Here is a 15,763-nt window from a genome sequence, read left to right on the forward strand (position 1 = left end):
CTTAGTTCTTGTTTAGGGGTTGTATTTGGTAGATGGTTTTAACCTAATAGCTAGGGAGGACGGATTAAAAAAATATATATAATAATTAATATTATATAAAATTTTGTATTTTTTTTTAAAGAAGTCTCTCGCTCAAGAAGGCTGCATTTATTTGATCAAAAATACAGTAATATTGTGAAATATTACTACAATTTAAAAGAACTCTATTTCTATTTTAAAATATTGTAAAATGTAATTTATTCCTGTGATGGCAAAGCTGAATTTTCAGCATCATTACTCCAGTCTTCAGTGTCACATCATCCTTCAGAAATCATCCTTATACACTAATTTGGTGCGCAAGAAACATTTGTAATTATTATCAATGTTGAAAACAGTTATGTTGCTTAATATTTTTGTGGAAACTATTTTTTCATAATCTTTTGTCTAACATGAAGTTCAAAGAACAGCATTTATATATAGGATTTGATATACAAATATTTTGTAACATGGTAAATGTCTTTATCTCTATTTAATAGTCTTGCTGAGTTAAAAAAAAATAAAAACACATACTGACCCAAACTTTTGACAGTGTATGTAGGCGGTAACAGAAGCTTATGTGCATGTCATGAGACAGAAAAATTACAACCCTTTCAGGGTTTAAACGTATAAACTTACAGCTGCCAACTTAAATTTTGACCACCAGGCCACACCACTCTCAATTACTTTCTGGTTTAGAGATGGAGGTGTCCTTTTCATTAAGAATTTGGCGGAAGACAGAAATTTATGACTGGCTGACGTCAATCATAAAACTTGCAGAAATCTATTAAAACACTTGCAGACTCCTGCTTTATAAGCAGCATGACATTTATTGCTCTTAAAGCTGGTCTACGTCATCTTACAAACTAGCTGGAGTCATCACAATTACATCCATACTGTTAAAGTGTGATGTATAACTTTGCTCTTTATAATTTGTTCCTTAATGGCTCCTGAATGGCACAATGTGGGAGTTTGCATACCTCTGATTAAGTGTAAGTGTGTCATAGCGGATGAACAGTGGTGTGTAGAAGGCCTCGGTCAGCACTGCGTAGATAGCGATCATGATCAGCAGGATGGCCAGCTTCAGAACCGAGTTCAGTCTGAGGAACACTGCACACGTCACCATCGCCAACACTCCAGTAAACACGAAATACTGTCAATAAAGGGGCAGACAACCTCACCATTAGCAACCCATCGCTTGATGTACAGTGAACGAATTGATTTTAAACAGTTTACACATTTGCTAGAATTCTATCAATCCTTTTAATAGACTGAAACTGGCAAGAAGCTGTGGGTCTGATTGTGTGGAAGGCAGTGGATGAAAAGACCTCTGGGTAGAAGCAGATATCGGGGATCGAGGCAGATGCATTAAACGTCTGGTTCCTGAATGAGCCAGATTTATCGAAATCACACCAAAGCTACAATAAAAGAGAAAGAGAGTGCTAATGTTAGAGAACTGATTGCATTTGAGAATTCATCTGTATAAAGAGCAATTTAATTACATTTCCAAGAACTTTCTAGCTGTAGGTTTATGTAACTGAAAAATGGCTGATATAATATTCTACTGAAAGCAGTAACTGATAATATTCTATTAAAATAAATTAAAAATATTTTAATGTATATATAAATAAAAATGTTTATTTTGAAATTTGCTAAAGATGAATTGAACTGACATTAAGTGTTTTTAAAGATCAACTTGATAATGGAAAAAGTAATCTAAATGTACAAATTAGGGAAGTTATTAAATAAAAAAAATCCACATTAAATATTGACTAATACAATGCATTTGAAAAAATTGCTAATATCAGCCAATAACCAATATGATATTGATATGAGTCAAAATCTGCTAAAGGGTAATAATGGAACAAAAGTTTAAGTGATTTTACACTATTATTTACAACAGGGGTCTAAATAAATGATTTTTGTTATAAGAGACAACAAAAATAATTTTGTCCATCAAAACCACTCCTGGCAAAAAATAAATAAATAAATAAAATGTGAACTTGACTTTCAAAGTCAATGAATTTGCGACAGCTAAATGTAACATTTTTTACAAGCCAAAGCTGTCAGTCTCTGAGTGATGAAATTTATTTCTGTAAAATAGTATAATGAACTATGCAAAAAGCATTTTGAACATTTTACAAATACCCAAAAAAGATGTTACATTTAATAACCTGTTTGCAGATTTTGAGCCATGCATTGTGCAATTCTTTGTCACTAGATTCTATAATGAATATAAATTCATTTATACTCCAAAGTGGGACTATAATTCTTGAATTGAAATTGGTTCAGCTCACAAATTAAAACTTTATATATCCACGATAACATTTGCAAGAGTATAATGATGAAATTAAAAATAAAATTAAAAATGTTTGCTCACTATGTTGATCATGGCAGCCAGGAAGTTGATGAGGATGGAGAGGAAGATGACGACGTTCCGTGCAGCGTACGTTTCGTTCACCCAGCAACATGCTTTTCGCAAAACCAGCGGCAAACACTTATAATCCTCCGCCGTTGTCACAACAACAAGGCAACAGTGCAGCAAGATGAGGACGGAGAACTGTATCACCATAGTGACCATCCTACAAACATGAGCGATTTCATATTATATGATGCTCTCGTGGGAGTAATCGAATATTCGAGACTGGTGTGGATCAAATTTCATTGAAAAAGCCACAGCGAACACTACTGGAAATATTAATCCATGACATGTATATGCAGTATAAACCCAAACAGATCATGTGTCAACTTCAATGTCTGTGGTGGTTATGACCATCAGTATATGTACATGTTTTACCTTGCAGATGGAAGTAAGCTCTGTATTCCAGTGATGAAGAAGAGAACAATGAAGGCACACACAAGATTAGACTTAAACACCTCGTCTCGCATCTGGGAATACTGTAGAGGAAACACACACATACACACACACACACAGAAAAGTAAGGACAAAAATTTCTCTTCACATGACGACCACAATGACACCATGAAAGCAATGCTAACCACATAGGAGAGAACAGGGTAGGCGCTCATAAACACACATACACACAACTCCTGTACTCTCTGGGTTAGTGAGAGGACGTGTGATGTCAGGGCATCATGGAGGCGGGGCAAGCCAAAAATCTCAAGCACAAAGAGTGGCACAGAGTCAAAGGCCAAGCAGGGGGCAAAGGTCAACTCAAACAAGCAGAAATGAGGTAAGGGACAAATAAACAGAATAAAAAGCGTTTTTAACTAAGATGAAAACATGCATGGTAGTGGATCATGAGTAACCCGAAGGCACGTCTGTGGGCAAATCCCGGTTGTTCAGGAAGAATTAACGTTAATATGATGAACCAAGTTCATCAGTGATGGTGATTAAAACCAATCAATTTGGAGACCAATCCAATCGGCTAAATTCACCGGCTCATTATCCTAAGTGTTGATTTAAATTCACTCTCTTTTTCTTTGTCAGAACCTGCTGATCAGATCAGGAAACAAACTTCTTGTCAGACTAATGGCCAGAGCGGCTCTCAAGTTAAAGGGTTAGTTCACCCAAAAATGAAAATTCTGTCATTAATTACTCACCCACATGTCGTTCCAAACCCGTAAGACCTTTGTTCATCTTTGGAACAAAAATGAAGATATTTCAATATCTTTGTCGTTCAAGGCCCAGAAATGACACATACATTGTACTCATACATTGACTGATGTGGAAGAGAAGAAATCATTGAATAAAGTTATTTATTTTCTTTGCACACAAAAAGTATTCTCATAGCTTCATAAAATTATGGTTGGACCCCTGATGTCACATGAACCATTTTAACGATGTCCTTACTACGTTTCTGGGTCTGGGAACATTTCGGTTGCGTTGATGTCTATGCAGGGTCAGAAAGCTCTCAGATGTCATCAAAAGTATCTTAATTTGTTTTCCGAAGATGAACGAAGGTCTTACGGGTTTGGAACGACATGAGGGTGAAGTAATTAATGACAGAATTTTAATTTTTGGTGAACTATCCCTTTAACAGCTCAAGAACTGTAGCGCGATTCATGAATGAAACATTCAGACCATGTCATAAAAATAATCTGTAGACTCTTCAAAATATAACATTTTTCATTTCACAGAATAAAGCCTGATAGTGAAAATAATAACAGAATTGTGTTTTGGGGAGAACTATCCATTCAAGTGATCTTAAAAGTAAATTGCATTTTAGTGGTGTCAGAAGTGTCATCGCTCCTGCTAGAAAATCCAAATACAGCTGGTGGCAGATGGTTCCTGTGACCATTAATATGGTGCAAATTGGTCTAGATAGATGGTCCATCTGGTTGACCATCTTGGACCAACGAGAAAGCAGCAACCATGCTCTAAAAACAGCTGGACCACCTTAACTTGTTTTTTTTTCGGATGGGATATAGTAATTGAGAACATTTTAAACCGCTGTGCATGTTCTAGAAAGTATCGACTGGTATTGCTGGCACATAACGTCCTTTAGTTTACTCATGACAAAAACACTCTCTCGCCTCCTCCTCTTGCACCTCCAAAACAAAAATAAAGCAAAAAAGAGAGTGTGAGAGAGCAGAGAGGGAGGACAGGATGGCTGGAAGATGGGAGCAGGCTACCTTGTGCTCCAGCAGTGCTTCTCTAAAGGTGAGAGAGAAGGGGGAGATATGTTCTTGGCGGAGCTTGTCCCCGCTGCGCAGGGCGATGGTGCTCTGCATGCGAGCGTTAATTTCCTGTGAGCCGGCGCGCACATGCAGGGCTTGAGCCAGGTGGTTGGGGAGCAGGTTAATGGAGTGACGTGTGAGCGCAGCCAGAGTCTACAGAGGAAAAGCACATGCAGCGCCCATGAGTCTAAGAGAGTGTGTGTTCGTGTGTGTGTGTTGGTGTGTATCTGTTCATCCAAGAGCTCTGCACAACATGAATTTATGACAATCAAAGAAACATTAGAAAACGATTGCACAAACACATGCACGATTACTTAGCTAATGGAGGACAAATTACAGACTTCTAATTTTTGATATAAGTCTAATTATAATTAAATATATATCAACCCAAACTCCATGCCTAAAAGAAAACTTTCGCATTATTTAATTTATTTATGAACTGTTTTCCCACATACAGCATCCCCCAATGGAGGTTTTGCCAGATTTAGTTCACTTCTCATGACAATTTTGTCCCCAAACGACAGCTAAGTATGCACACACACACACACATATAACACTTGCACGTAACATGATTATTTTTTGTACAGCGAATGCTCTGGACTGTAAGTAATAGGCTTTTCTAACTGCCTACAGCTCAGCCCATCTTTTAGAGTGGATCTAGAAAATCAACACACTATTGCAATGTCTAATAATTCCACTGCCTTAATGCCGGAAAGCCGGACCTTTTATATCAGATATTTTAAGTATCAAAATATGTGGCTGTTCCAGTTAGTTCTCTCTGCTGGAAAATCCAGTTAAAACCAGGCTGATTGCTGATTTTTCATGGTTTGGTCTATGGTTGATTGATGGTGGTAGACCACCTTGGGTAAGGAAAGAACCCTTTATCATGTACTGAAAACACCACATTGTGTTGATATGACCTATTTAACCTATTTTTCAGCAACCTATATACGTTTAAGTTAAAGATTTATATATTGGTGGCCAAAATTGTTAGAACACTTGTCATATTTAAGATATTTCAGTTGTTTTTGTTGAACTGGCCATTATAATATCCATAAAATGAACTATTGCCTGAACTAAGTGCGATGGAAGAAATCTGCTGGAACACTGAAAATGATGGACTGGCCCCCTCAAAACCCCATCGAGCAAATTTGGGGTGAGTTGGAAAATAAACTGGACAGATCTGTTGTACATTCAAAGGAAAGCCTTTGGCTTGAGTTGCAGAAGGCATGGGATAACATTAGTGTTGAAGTTCTCAGAAAATATACTGACACTATTCATTCCAAATATTAAAGTTGAAAGTGGATAAAAACAGTACGACTCACTTCATCTGATATTTGTTGTGCTCAGAGCAACCATCTGCATGTTTCATGAACATTATGAAATGAAATCATGTTTTGGAGGCAAAAAAGGTCAATATTTTCAGATCTGTCAGGTGTTCTAACAATTTTGGCCACCACTGTATATCATCCAATGTCAACTGATCCAAATCCAATACCAAGACAAGACTGTGTCACATATATGCTTCGAATGTAAACAGCTTGGTTGATAATAATGTGAGTAATTTAGCTTGGCTAAATAACAAATAAAAGATAATGTCACTTTTATTTTAAAATGTTTCAATTATGTAACATATGGAGGTATGTAACATTATGTAACATCTATACTTTCTATATCATGATATAAACTTTATAACACACAGGATTTTTTTTAATGCAGCTCAACTCTAGTAAACACTTGTAAAATACAGGCTGACACACAAGATTTCAATAGCTCAGAGGTTCATATGAGGATAGAGGTTAAACAAAGATATCACTTGCCTTAAACACAATGTACAACATCAGGACACAAATGAAAAATGGCATGAACAGGACCTGGCTAAGTTCAGGCCACTCAACTAAAGCTGATGACTGTACAAGGAAAGGGAGGCAACCTTACACGACCTGCAAAATGTTACCTCAGACTGGCTATACCATGGCTCTGTTCCAAATTCTAGTTTTTTTAATACTGTTTATACTGCATGAGACATCCTACATGGCCAGCAATGTCCATGCATGCAAACAAACTCACACACCCAAACAAACAATTACGTGCGATACACGTAAAGTGAGACGTGACTAATTCAATTGTCTAACTAGCTAATTCAGCCGACTAATCTGTCTTCCAAACAAAAGAGGGCAAAATCCTATAAAACAGAGTATGATATTTGCAAGTTGCTAAGCTAAACACTCAATACTTTAAAAAGCACAAAAATATCCCACAATAAAATTGTCATGTTTCTTAACAGAACTGAATAAAATGAGTATTTTTCATAATCTACTGAACATGACCCTTGAATGGTGGCTCTTGCTTATTCATAAAACCCATTTGAAAGATGCTTAGTTCAAACCTGACAGAATCAGCCAACCTGTGTCAAGACGGCTGTTTTAAAAGCATCATGCTGTCAAAAGTGATTACATGGAAGAATGGAAGAAGACCTCCATGTTTGTGGGTCACAAAACACATTTCATTACAGCAAACCCAGTAACAATCATATATATCACATATATGAACTGAAAATAAAATGAAATCTTTTTTCTCTCCGTCATAGTGTAGGCATGTGTTGTATTGTATTTGAGCGTGTTTAATAGCGGAAATGTCAGCACAGGGGTGGAGGTCAAATTGAAGGATGACTAGCAGAGGATATTGCATAAACAGGATCTGACACAGACGTTTGATTTTGTTTTGACCGCTGAAAGTATCTTTAAAGAGGACTATCATCTGTGCCGTGAGCTGGAGCTGTGGTCACTGAGAGCCGTGAGTCATCTAGAGAAACACTAGAATTACAAAACTCGCACACAGACTTACTCTCATACATACACAATGGACTATTCACGCACAAACATACATAGACAAGGTGATGTTTTAGCCAAAAATTCATAATATGAATATATTCATAATAAAAAAGTCTTATGGGTTTGCTTATGGTACATGGGTGAGTAAATAGAGAAATGTTTAGGTGAAATATACCTTCAAGTCAAACTTAATGCCGTTTGTTTTTAAACAAGACTTACAAAAACATGCTTGCTGGTTTTAAATGATAAAACTGTAGATATAATGGAAATAGTTGTTCATAGTTAATGTGATGAACTACAGCTGTGCTTACTTTTTTAGGACACCTGTGTAAATTTAAGGGGCAACGACTTTATACATTCACTGAAATAACAATAAAAATATTCAAAATTATAGCAAATTTTCATACATTTTTAAGTGTGGCTTAAGTTCCCAAATACTTTTTTGGGCCCTGTATGTGGACTTTCCATTCATCAGATGTTAAATCTACAACAGTGTTTGCTGATGTGTGTAATCGTAATTATATTACCTGATGTGGGCAAATCTGCTGGGATTAGGCACTGTTAATCTACTGTTAGCATTGGGATTTTCACTGAAAGAGTTTTTAAAATACAGATGTGTGTGAGAGGTGTATGACTGCCATGAGTGCGTTGAGAAAACATTCAATAAATGTTCTTCTAACAAGTCAAAAGTATGAAAATTGATAATATCTTATGGCCTTGAAGACCTGAAGGGACTTTTGAAAAGTTCTTCTATATTCAATAAGAGTTATTCTCTCTAGCAATTGCAGAGAAGAGTTCTGACTTGGACACAATATTAAACCACTTAACATTGTTCTTTTCACAAGGTTGTACAGCAATGCTAAAAACAACAATATACAAATGAAAAGCAACATAAAGCACCGTTCAAATGTTTGGGGTTAATAAATTTGCCTCTCTAACAATAGCATTCTCTATTCATTTTCTATTCTATTCATCAAATAACCCTAATATTAAGATCAAGCAGCACAACTGTTTTCAATACTGATAATATTAAGAAATGTGTCTTAAGTACCAAATCAGCATATTAGAATGATTTCTGAAGGATCATGTGACACTGAAGACTGGAGTAATGGCTGATGAAAATTAATCTTTGCCATCACAAGAATAAATTACACTTTGAAATATATTAAAATACATATATTAATTAAAATACATAAATACAGTCAAATATACAGTATATATTAAAATACAAAGCAGTTATTAGTTTTTCTTATCTAATAAATGCAGCCTTGGTGAGAATAAGAAATTTCCATCAAAAACATTTTAAACATCTTACTGAATGGTAGTTTAAATTAGTAAAAACTGGGGCTTTCAATTTAATAAATTAATTTAATCCAATTGTGATTAATCATGCCCCCTAATGCGTCAAATCATACTTTTAGAGTGAGTAAAGAGTGATTTACATTCATTAGCTTCATGTTCATTTCTCCTCCAACAACTATCAAAAATTGCTCCTGCACTACAATTTAGATGTATGCAAGGTATACTTTTCAATCTCACTGTGAACAGATTAGCAATACTGCTTTCTTTTGAATCAAGCTGAATATGACTTTTTTCCTGACTAAGGTGTTTGCATCAATGTTTTCCATTCTGGTTGAGGTATTAGTCAGATTATAAACTGAATGAAACTGAAAGAATCTGGGTGGAGTAGAAGAGATGGAAAAGCTTCTGGGTGGATATGTCGGAGAATCAATTTGAGTTCTCCTCAATAATCCCAAAGGTGGAGAAATAAAGCTTTTGAGAGCAGCAAAGCTTCCCAGAATTGCTTATGGGGTGGAGTTTAAGTGGCTTTTAATAGTGTGGTCAGGTGGTAGAAGTCATGGGCAGGGCTCCAGACAAAAGAAAAAAAGAAAAAAAAAGAAAAGAGGAGCCATTGGCTCCTATAAGAAACAAAACTAGGCACTAAATTATTTTTTGTGGCACAGAATAAATGTGTTTGCTCTCTTTGTTTTTAACCACATTTTCAGTCATACTGTCATTTTTTTATGTCTTTATGTCTCATTTTTTTATGTTTTATTTTATTCCATCTTATAGTTGTCCTGGGAACTAAGATTCACTTAAAGTGGGAACTAAATGTCTTTTCCCAACTTGAGAACTATATACAGTTACAAAGAATTGTTTATTACACAGAATCTGTGCCAATATCATGGATCATAACTATGTCAGCATCACTTGGCAGTTGAGTGTAGTTTGGGCTCTTCCCAAAGACTATAGAAATACAAAGACGGTTCACTACTATACTTATGAATGGGAGAAAGTGCAACGCACGATATGGAGGGATAGTCCTGCTTTCTAAATGAAAGAGCCAGTCGCTGATTGGTAAAGTCATTGCGTCACTGCAGCAGCCGTTAGAAGCTCCGGTTCCCATAGAAACCTAAGGCTGGACCATCCGATGCGCATGCACAGTCATAAGCGCGTTGGAGCTACGCATGCGCATTGGCTGGTCTAGCCTGAAAAATACGCTTTTTAAACGCTAGTTGAGCATAAGAAACAACATTCATGGGGCAGTTCATTTCAGATTTTGTTGCTGATTTGAAATATGTAATTTAATCGTGAGTTCAGCAAGCAGTTTTTGATTTATTTATCATTCATTTAGATAGGTCTTGTTTGAGCTGCCCGGAGATGTTGCAAATATGGCGGTTGAATGAACGGACTTTCCTTGAAAGGGACTTTGCTCCTCCTCAGTGCATCCTATAAATTTTGTCATATGTCTTGCACACATCCAATATGTTTTTCTTAATAAGTAACATGCAATTATATAGGAGATGCTGAATTCCATCTTTAGCTCCTTGCATTCTTCCTTATGTAGACAACAGGTTAAGTAAAAATATGAATATTCACTACAGTGGATATAATTAGCAAAATGCTCCTCTTGATAGTTAGTTTTTCTAGCTAAATAATGAGCTTATGCCAATTGGTTATTCTGAGGTAGTAAATGTATTGTTATGTGGCACTGTTTACAAGCTTTAGTCATTGTCCACAGTTTAAAACACTGAATGAGCGATTACATGAGACATTTCAGGAAGCTCAGTATCTTTTGATGTCCACTCATGTTTATTTCATACTATGGTAGTAAAGAGAAAGATATGATTGGTTGACATGCCGCTTAAACTGAGACGCTAAAGCAATCGCTCATGCCACATTAAAGAGCGCCAAAACGGTATTTATTATTTGAATTTTATGAATTTGGCAAAATTTTAAAGCTGATACTTTGTTTATTAAAAGGCAACAGAGCACAAAGCTTATTGCGATTATTGGACGGAAAGTGCACTACAAATAATATGAAGTTCATGCATTAACAGAAAACAGCATACAAGATCTTGATAACAAGAAGCCACATTAATATCGATTATAAACAATAATTTGTAAAGATATTGTTAATGGCCACACAACTGACAGCTTTACCTGCTGTAGTTTGTTCAAGTTGTGCATGAAATAGACACTGCTTTTCTGCACTTCTCCGTCATTTTCGATCTCTCTTGCCACTACAACTGGAGCTGCTTTTAGCAGGTGTGCCGTCAACTCTGGTGTTCAGCAGAGACGAGGACTGTTTGAAAGTGATTTTTCCTCTAAAACTTTAATGTGTAAAACAAGCAGGAAAAAAGGCATTACAAGCAAATTAAGTCATGAACTGTAAATTTAGTCGCCAGTGGTGACCTCAGCAAAAATATCACTCACACATAAACAGCAAATGTGACCGATTTAGGCGCAGTCTAGAGCCCTGATGGGTCAGGGATACTATGATAAAAGAAGAGAGGTGCACTTCTCTTCTTCTTCTGCAAGTCTTTGGCTCTACCAACATGGAGGGGCTCCAATAAACAAATGCCTGGTTATTAATATACTTCAGTAATATACAGCTTTAAACCTGGAGAACACAAAAATTACTTCCCAATCAGTAGTTCTCTCAAAATTTAATTCCATGTTTTGATCTAGATTTATTTATTGATTTTGGAACACAAGCATTGCAGAGTTTTTTTGGCTGATCAATAGTAAATGCTTTCACTACCAAATACAAAAGACGAGGTCTCTGTTAAACTCCAAAAGGAAATACTCTCAGGTTGCAGTGTTTATATGCATGTGTGTGTATGTGTATGTTTTGAGTCCATGAAGTTTTGGATTACACACAAAAACACAAGGACTGAGACACTAAATCCATTAACAGAACCACCCTTCGGCAGAACACACACACACCCAAACACCCACTAAAACACACATTCACTCACTCACACACACACACTGTGGCTGCAATGCGTCACTGAGGACAAAGCCTGAACAGGGAGACGGAGAAGAGAGAGGGAGAGGATGTGAGATAAAGGAGAAGAAAAGAACAGCAGATGAAAGAGGAGAGACAGAGAGGGAGGGATAAACGGAGCGTGAAGGAGAAAAAGAATCCTGTTACTGCCTTACAGACATTCCTGTTGTCATGGAGACCAGACCTATAATCTTACATACACAGACGAACATGTCAGCATACTTCTGTTTGAACACATCTAGAATAGCTCAGACATACACACAAACTTGTCTAATCAACGTGAAAGCTTGTGCTCTCAGCTGATGTGTAATTGGCTGGTTGCCCTGCCAGTCATACAGTGAGAGCTCTTTGATGTGTTAAGATGACTGCATGACAAAGGCAACAAAAGCGCCGCATTAATCAAAGACAACATTCCCTTATGTTAACCACGTCACCATAGCAACAGCCTGGCAACTCGGCCCACACCAAGAGAGAGTTCTGCATTATAATCAGCAGCACATGCCACGGAAACCTTCTAGAACATTGTTGTGAGCCATTCAGCCCTGAGAACCCTTCAGAACACAGTGCCTGCCCTACAGACTTGAGAATCCCTCCAAAACACTTTTCCCGTCTTGCAGCCTTGACAATCCACAAGACTAGTATCTTTACCCTACAGCCTTGTAAAAACTCTAAAACTCAGCTCCTGGAGGGCCACTGTCCTGCAGAGTTTCGCTCCAACCCTAATTAAACACACCTGATCAAGCTAATCACTTTCTTTAGGAGTGCTAGAAACTTCCAGGCAGGGGTGTTGGAGCTGGTTGGAGCTAAACTCTTCAGGAAAGTGGACCTTCAGTGCTAAGGTTGACAATTCTGCTCTAAAACACTGTCCCTTCCTTACAACTCTGAGAATCAGCAAGAACAGTCCTTACACCACATGTTTGAAAAGCAGCTGGAATCATCCCCCTAAAGTATTGAAAGCACTCAAAAACATTGTGCATGGTCTACAACTTTGAGAACCCTATAGAACACTGTCACTGCCCTACAGCTTTAAGAACCATTTAGAACACTATTTACCTTATTGCCTTATTGGAACATTAATCCCGTCAACAGCCCTAAGAACCCACTTGAACACTGGCCCTATGTCTCAACATTGAGAGCCCTTTAGAAAACTATCCTCATCCTAGAGCCCTGACAACCCACTAGAACGTTATTCCTTCCCTTAATCCATGGGAACTCTCTGGGACTCTGTTTCCAGCCTTGAGAGCCCACACAAAAACTGTCCTTACCCTACAGCCTTGAGAACACTAAGAATCAGTTAGAACATATTCCTTATGAAACAAATTTGAGAACCACATTGACAATCTGAACCCTCCAGAACTCTGTCCACACCCTAAAGACTTGAGAACCCACTACAACACGTTCCACACCCTATAGCCTCGAGAACCCCTTACACCATTGCTTTTACCCTTCAACCTTGAAAACCCTTTACACATTTGTCTTTACCCCACAATCTTGAAAACCAGCCACTGCCCTTACCCTGAGACTTGAGAATGAATGTGTGTGGACACTGTCTAGTCCTACAGCTTTGAGAACTCTCTGGACTGTTATTACACTGAGGCCTCAAAGACACTCTTTAACACCTTATTCTACAGTTTGAGAACACTCTAGAACATTGTCCCCATCTTACAAAATTGGACAAAATCTCTGTCCTGCAGCCCGTAAAATATTCTAGAAAAACATCCTACAGCCATGAAGAACTTCTAGAATGCTGTCTAATAACAAATCAATGCCCATCAGTTCTGAGAGTCCTCAAGTGTGCTGTTTTAGAAGGTTCTGAGGCTATAGAAAGAAGGTTCTGAACATAGGTATTCAACACTGATCTTAGGGACCCACTGTCCTGCAAAGTTTATTTCCAACTTGCTTCAGCATACCTGGCCTGTGACTTTTCAAGTGATCCTGAAGACCTTGATTAGGAGCTTCAGGTGTGTTTGATTATGGTTGGAGCTGAACTCTGCAGGACAGTGGGTTCCCAGGAGCAGGGTTGAAGACCTATGTTCTCGAACCTTCTTTCTACAGTATGAGAAGCTTCTAGAATACCATCTATTATTAACAGCCCTTTTGAACCATTTGAAAATTGTCCTCAACCAAAGATGGCCTTTTAGAACACTATCCTTCACCCTACAGTCCTGAGACCTTCTAGACTAGAGCACTATACCTGTCCAACAGCACTAAAAAACATAAGCCATGCTAAAAAGATCTAGAGACCTCTGCTTGTACACTGCTTTTCCATTGCATGTTACATTAACATTGAGGCAGGAAAACTGTTCTAAAGGATTCCCAAACCTGCATGCCAGAAATTTTCAGAGTATATATTCCCATTTTAACCTTCCTTGGGGAGGTACTGTTACTGAGTAGTTGTCTAGATCTCTAACTTCAGTGTAATTACTGATCTACTGGGTGTAGAACATCTAAAATGTTAAATGAGTATCTTCATGTAAAGAAGAACATTTAGGGGCCGTTCAACAGAATACATTTCTGCATCTAAAAAAACATAAGAAGCAGGGCAGAGGAATGGAAAAAGAGTCTCCAGACACATTTTGTATTACATTTTGAACTTGAGTGCCATGTTTTTAGATTGCTGTGTAGTGTGTAAGTTACTGCAAGAGATGCGAGACACAAATGGAACGGTCAAAGATGTCCGTCTAATGCATATTTACATATAAAATCAATGGATAAGGCAGCACAGTGGAATGCAAAAACATTTTCTGTTAATAGCACTTTGCAAGTCGATTTACAGACCAGATCGCCATATAGGTTATGAAGTAACTACACACAACTATCCAAAACAAACTAACCATGCAGGAGGAACATGAAAGAAAACGGAGAAATGTGGAAATAAATCAGGAGCTCACACTGAAATGAAAGACAGGTGCAGTGAACAGATACAGAGCCTCAATTTAAGCTCCATTTGCCTGCAGTGTTTGAGGTTCAGAACTGCTGATGTTGCATTAATGCGTGTTTTCTTAACTGTGCTTGTTTGGTTGTTTGCTTGTGTGTGTATTGCACTCACATTCTGTTTGCCCACTATGTTATGGAAGGGAAGTTCAGGGCTCCATGTTCCCTCCGTGAAGGAAGTGTTAGAAGTTCTGTGATCTGATTGGTTGGTGGAATCTCTCATGATGTCCTCTGGCAGTGTGAGTAAGCTCTCCTCTGGCTGCTTGATGAGGAAGGTCTCGATGTTATGCCTGCGCAGGAAATCGTTGCGATCCTTACCGTGACCCTCCTCCACCTCATAATCGCCATTCAGACAGTCTAGAGCCGCTTTAGAGATGTGGATCCTCCTGAAGGGGGTCGAAATTAACTACAGATTCATCTCACACATCCAAAACAAAACACCATTTTCAAAATGAGAATAAACAAAAACCCTCCACACACATTTACACAAGAGGGGAAGGTGTCCATAAAATATCTCTTTTCCATCACAGTTGAGCATATTTGAGGGCTAATGGATAATCCCACTCTACTTCCTTACTTTTTAATCACCAAAGAGAGCTTTTGTATGCACATTTGTGTGTGTATCTTACCCAGGTATTCCCCCAGACTCCAGTTTGTTGGCTATGTCGACATCCCAAGACCAGACGTCAAACTGCCATTTCCGCAAACCAAGAACTCCGCATAGAACCGAGCCAGAGTGGATGCCAATGCGCATGTCTATGTCATGCTTTGTACATGAGCGCACATACCTAAACATACAAATACAAAAAGGTTAGGATGGATAGCTAGCTAGCTGTGTTGCAACTCTGGAATGCTGCTGCTAAACAACTGTTGAGAGAAGTCACACTGGGTTTACAGGCCAGTTGAAATACACATCATACTATTACTCCTGAACGGGGTAACAGGCAGAAGTAAGTGGCTGTTTATAAAAAGTGGAATCGAGGTCATACTGTCACTGCTGTGTGTGAGTTGAGTGGTAGTGTGAGTGCTGTGATATCTGACAGCACTC

At 37.9% G+C, this 15,763-nt stretch overlaps 1 protein-coding gene across 3 annotated transcripts in view; it reads right to left on the reverse strand.

The window, feature by feature from the left end:
• The window catches only part of adcy8 (adenylate cyclase 8 (brain)), a 54,549-nt gene that overhangs the window by 15,938 nt on the left and 22,848 nt on the right, over positions 1–15,763 (reverse strand). For 2 of the 3 annotated variants that reach the window (XM_058794240.1, XM_058794231.1), the window contains 7 exons: positions 15,345–15,503; positions 14,831–15,101; positions 4,612–4,809; positions 2,813–2,913; positions 2,396–2,597; positions 1,344–1,433; positions 996–1,168 (listed from right to left, as the gene is read on the reverse strand). In XM_058794240.1, coding sequence (XP_058650223.1) covers positions 996–1,168; positions 1,344–1,433; positions 2,396–2,597; positions 2,813–2,913; positions 4,612–4,809; positions 14,831–15,101; positions 15,345–15,503 — 1,194 coding nt within the window. The remainder of the gene's footprint in view (positions 1–995; positions 1,169–1,343; positions 1,434–2,395; positions 2,598–2,812; positions 2,914–4,611; positions 4,810–14,830; positions 15,102–15,344; positions 15,504–15,763) is intronic. The other variant, XM_058794247.1, reaches the window with a different exon arrangement.

The sequence above is a fragment of the Onychostoma macrolepis genome, chromosome 02 (genome assembly GCF_012432095.1).
Source record: "Onychostoma macrolepis isolate SWU-2019 chromosome 02, ASM1243209v1, whole genome shotgun sequence".
In the NCBI taxonomy this organism is placed as follows: domain Eukaryota; kingdom Metazoa; phylum Chordata; class Actinopteri; order Cypriniformes; family Cyprinidae; genus Onychostoma; species Onychostoma macrolepis.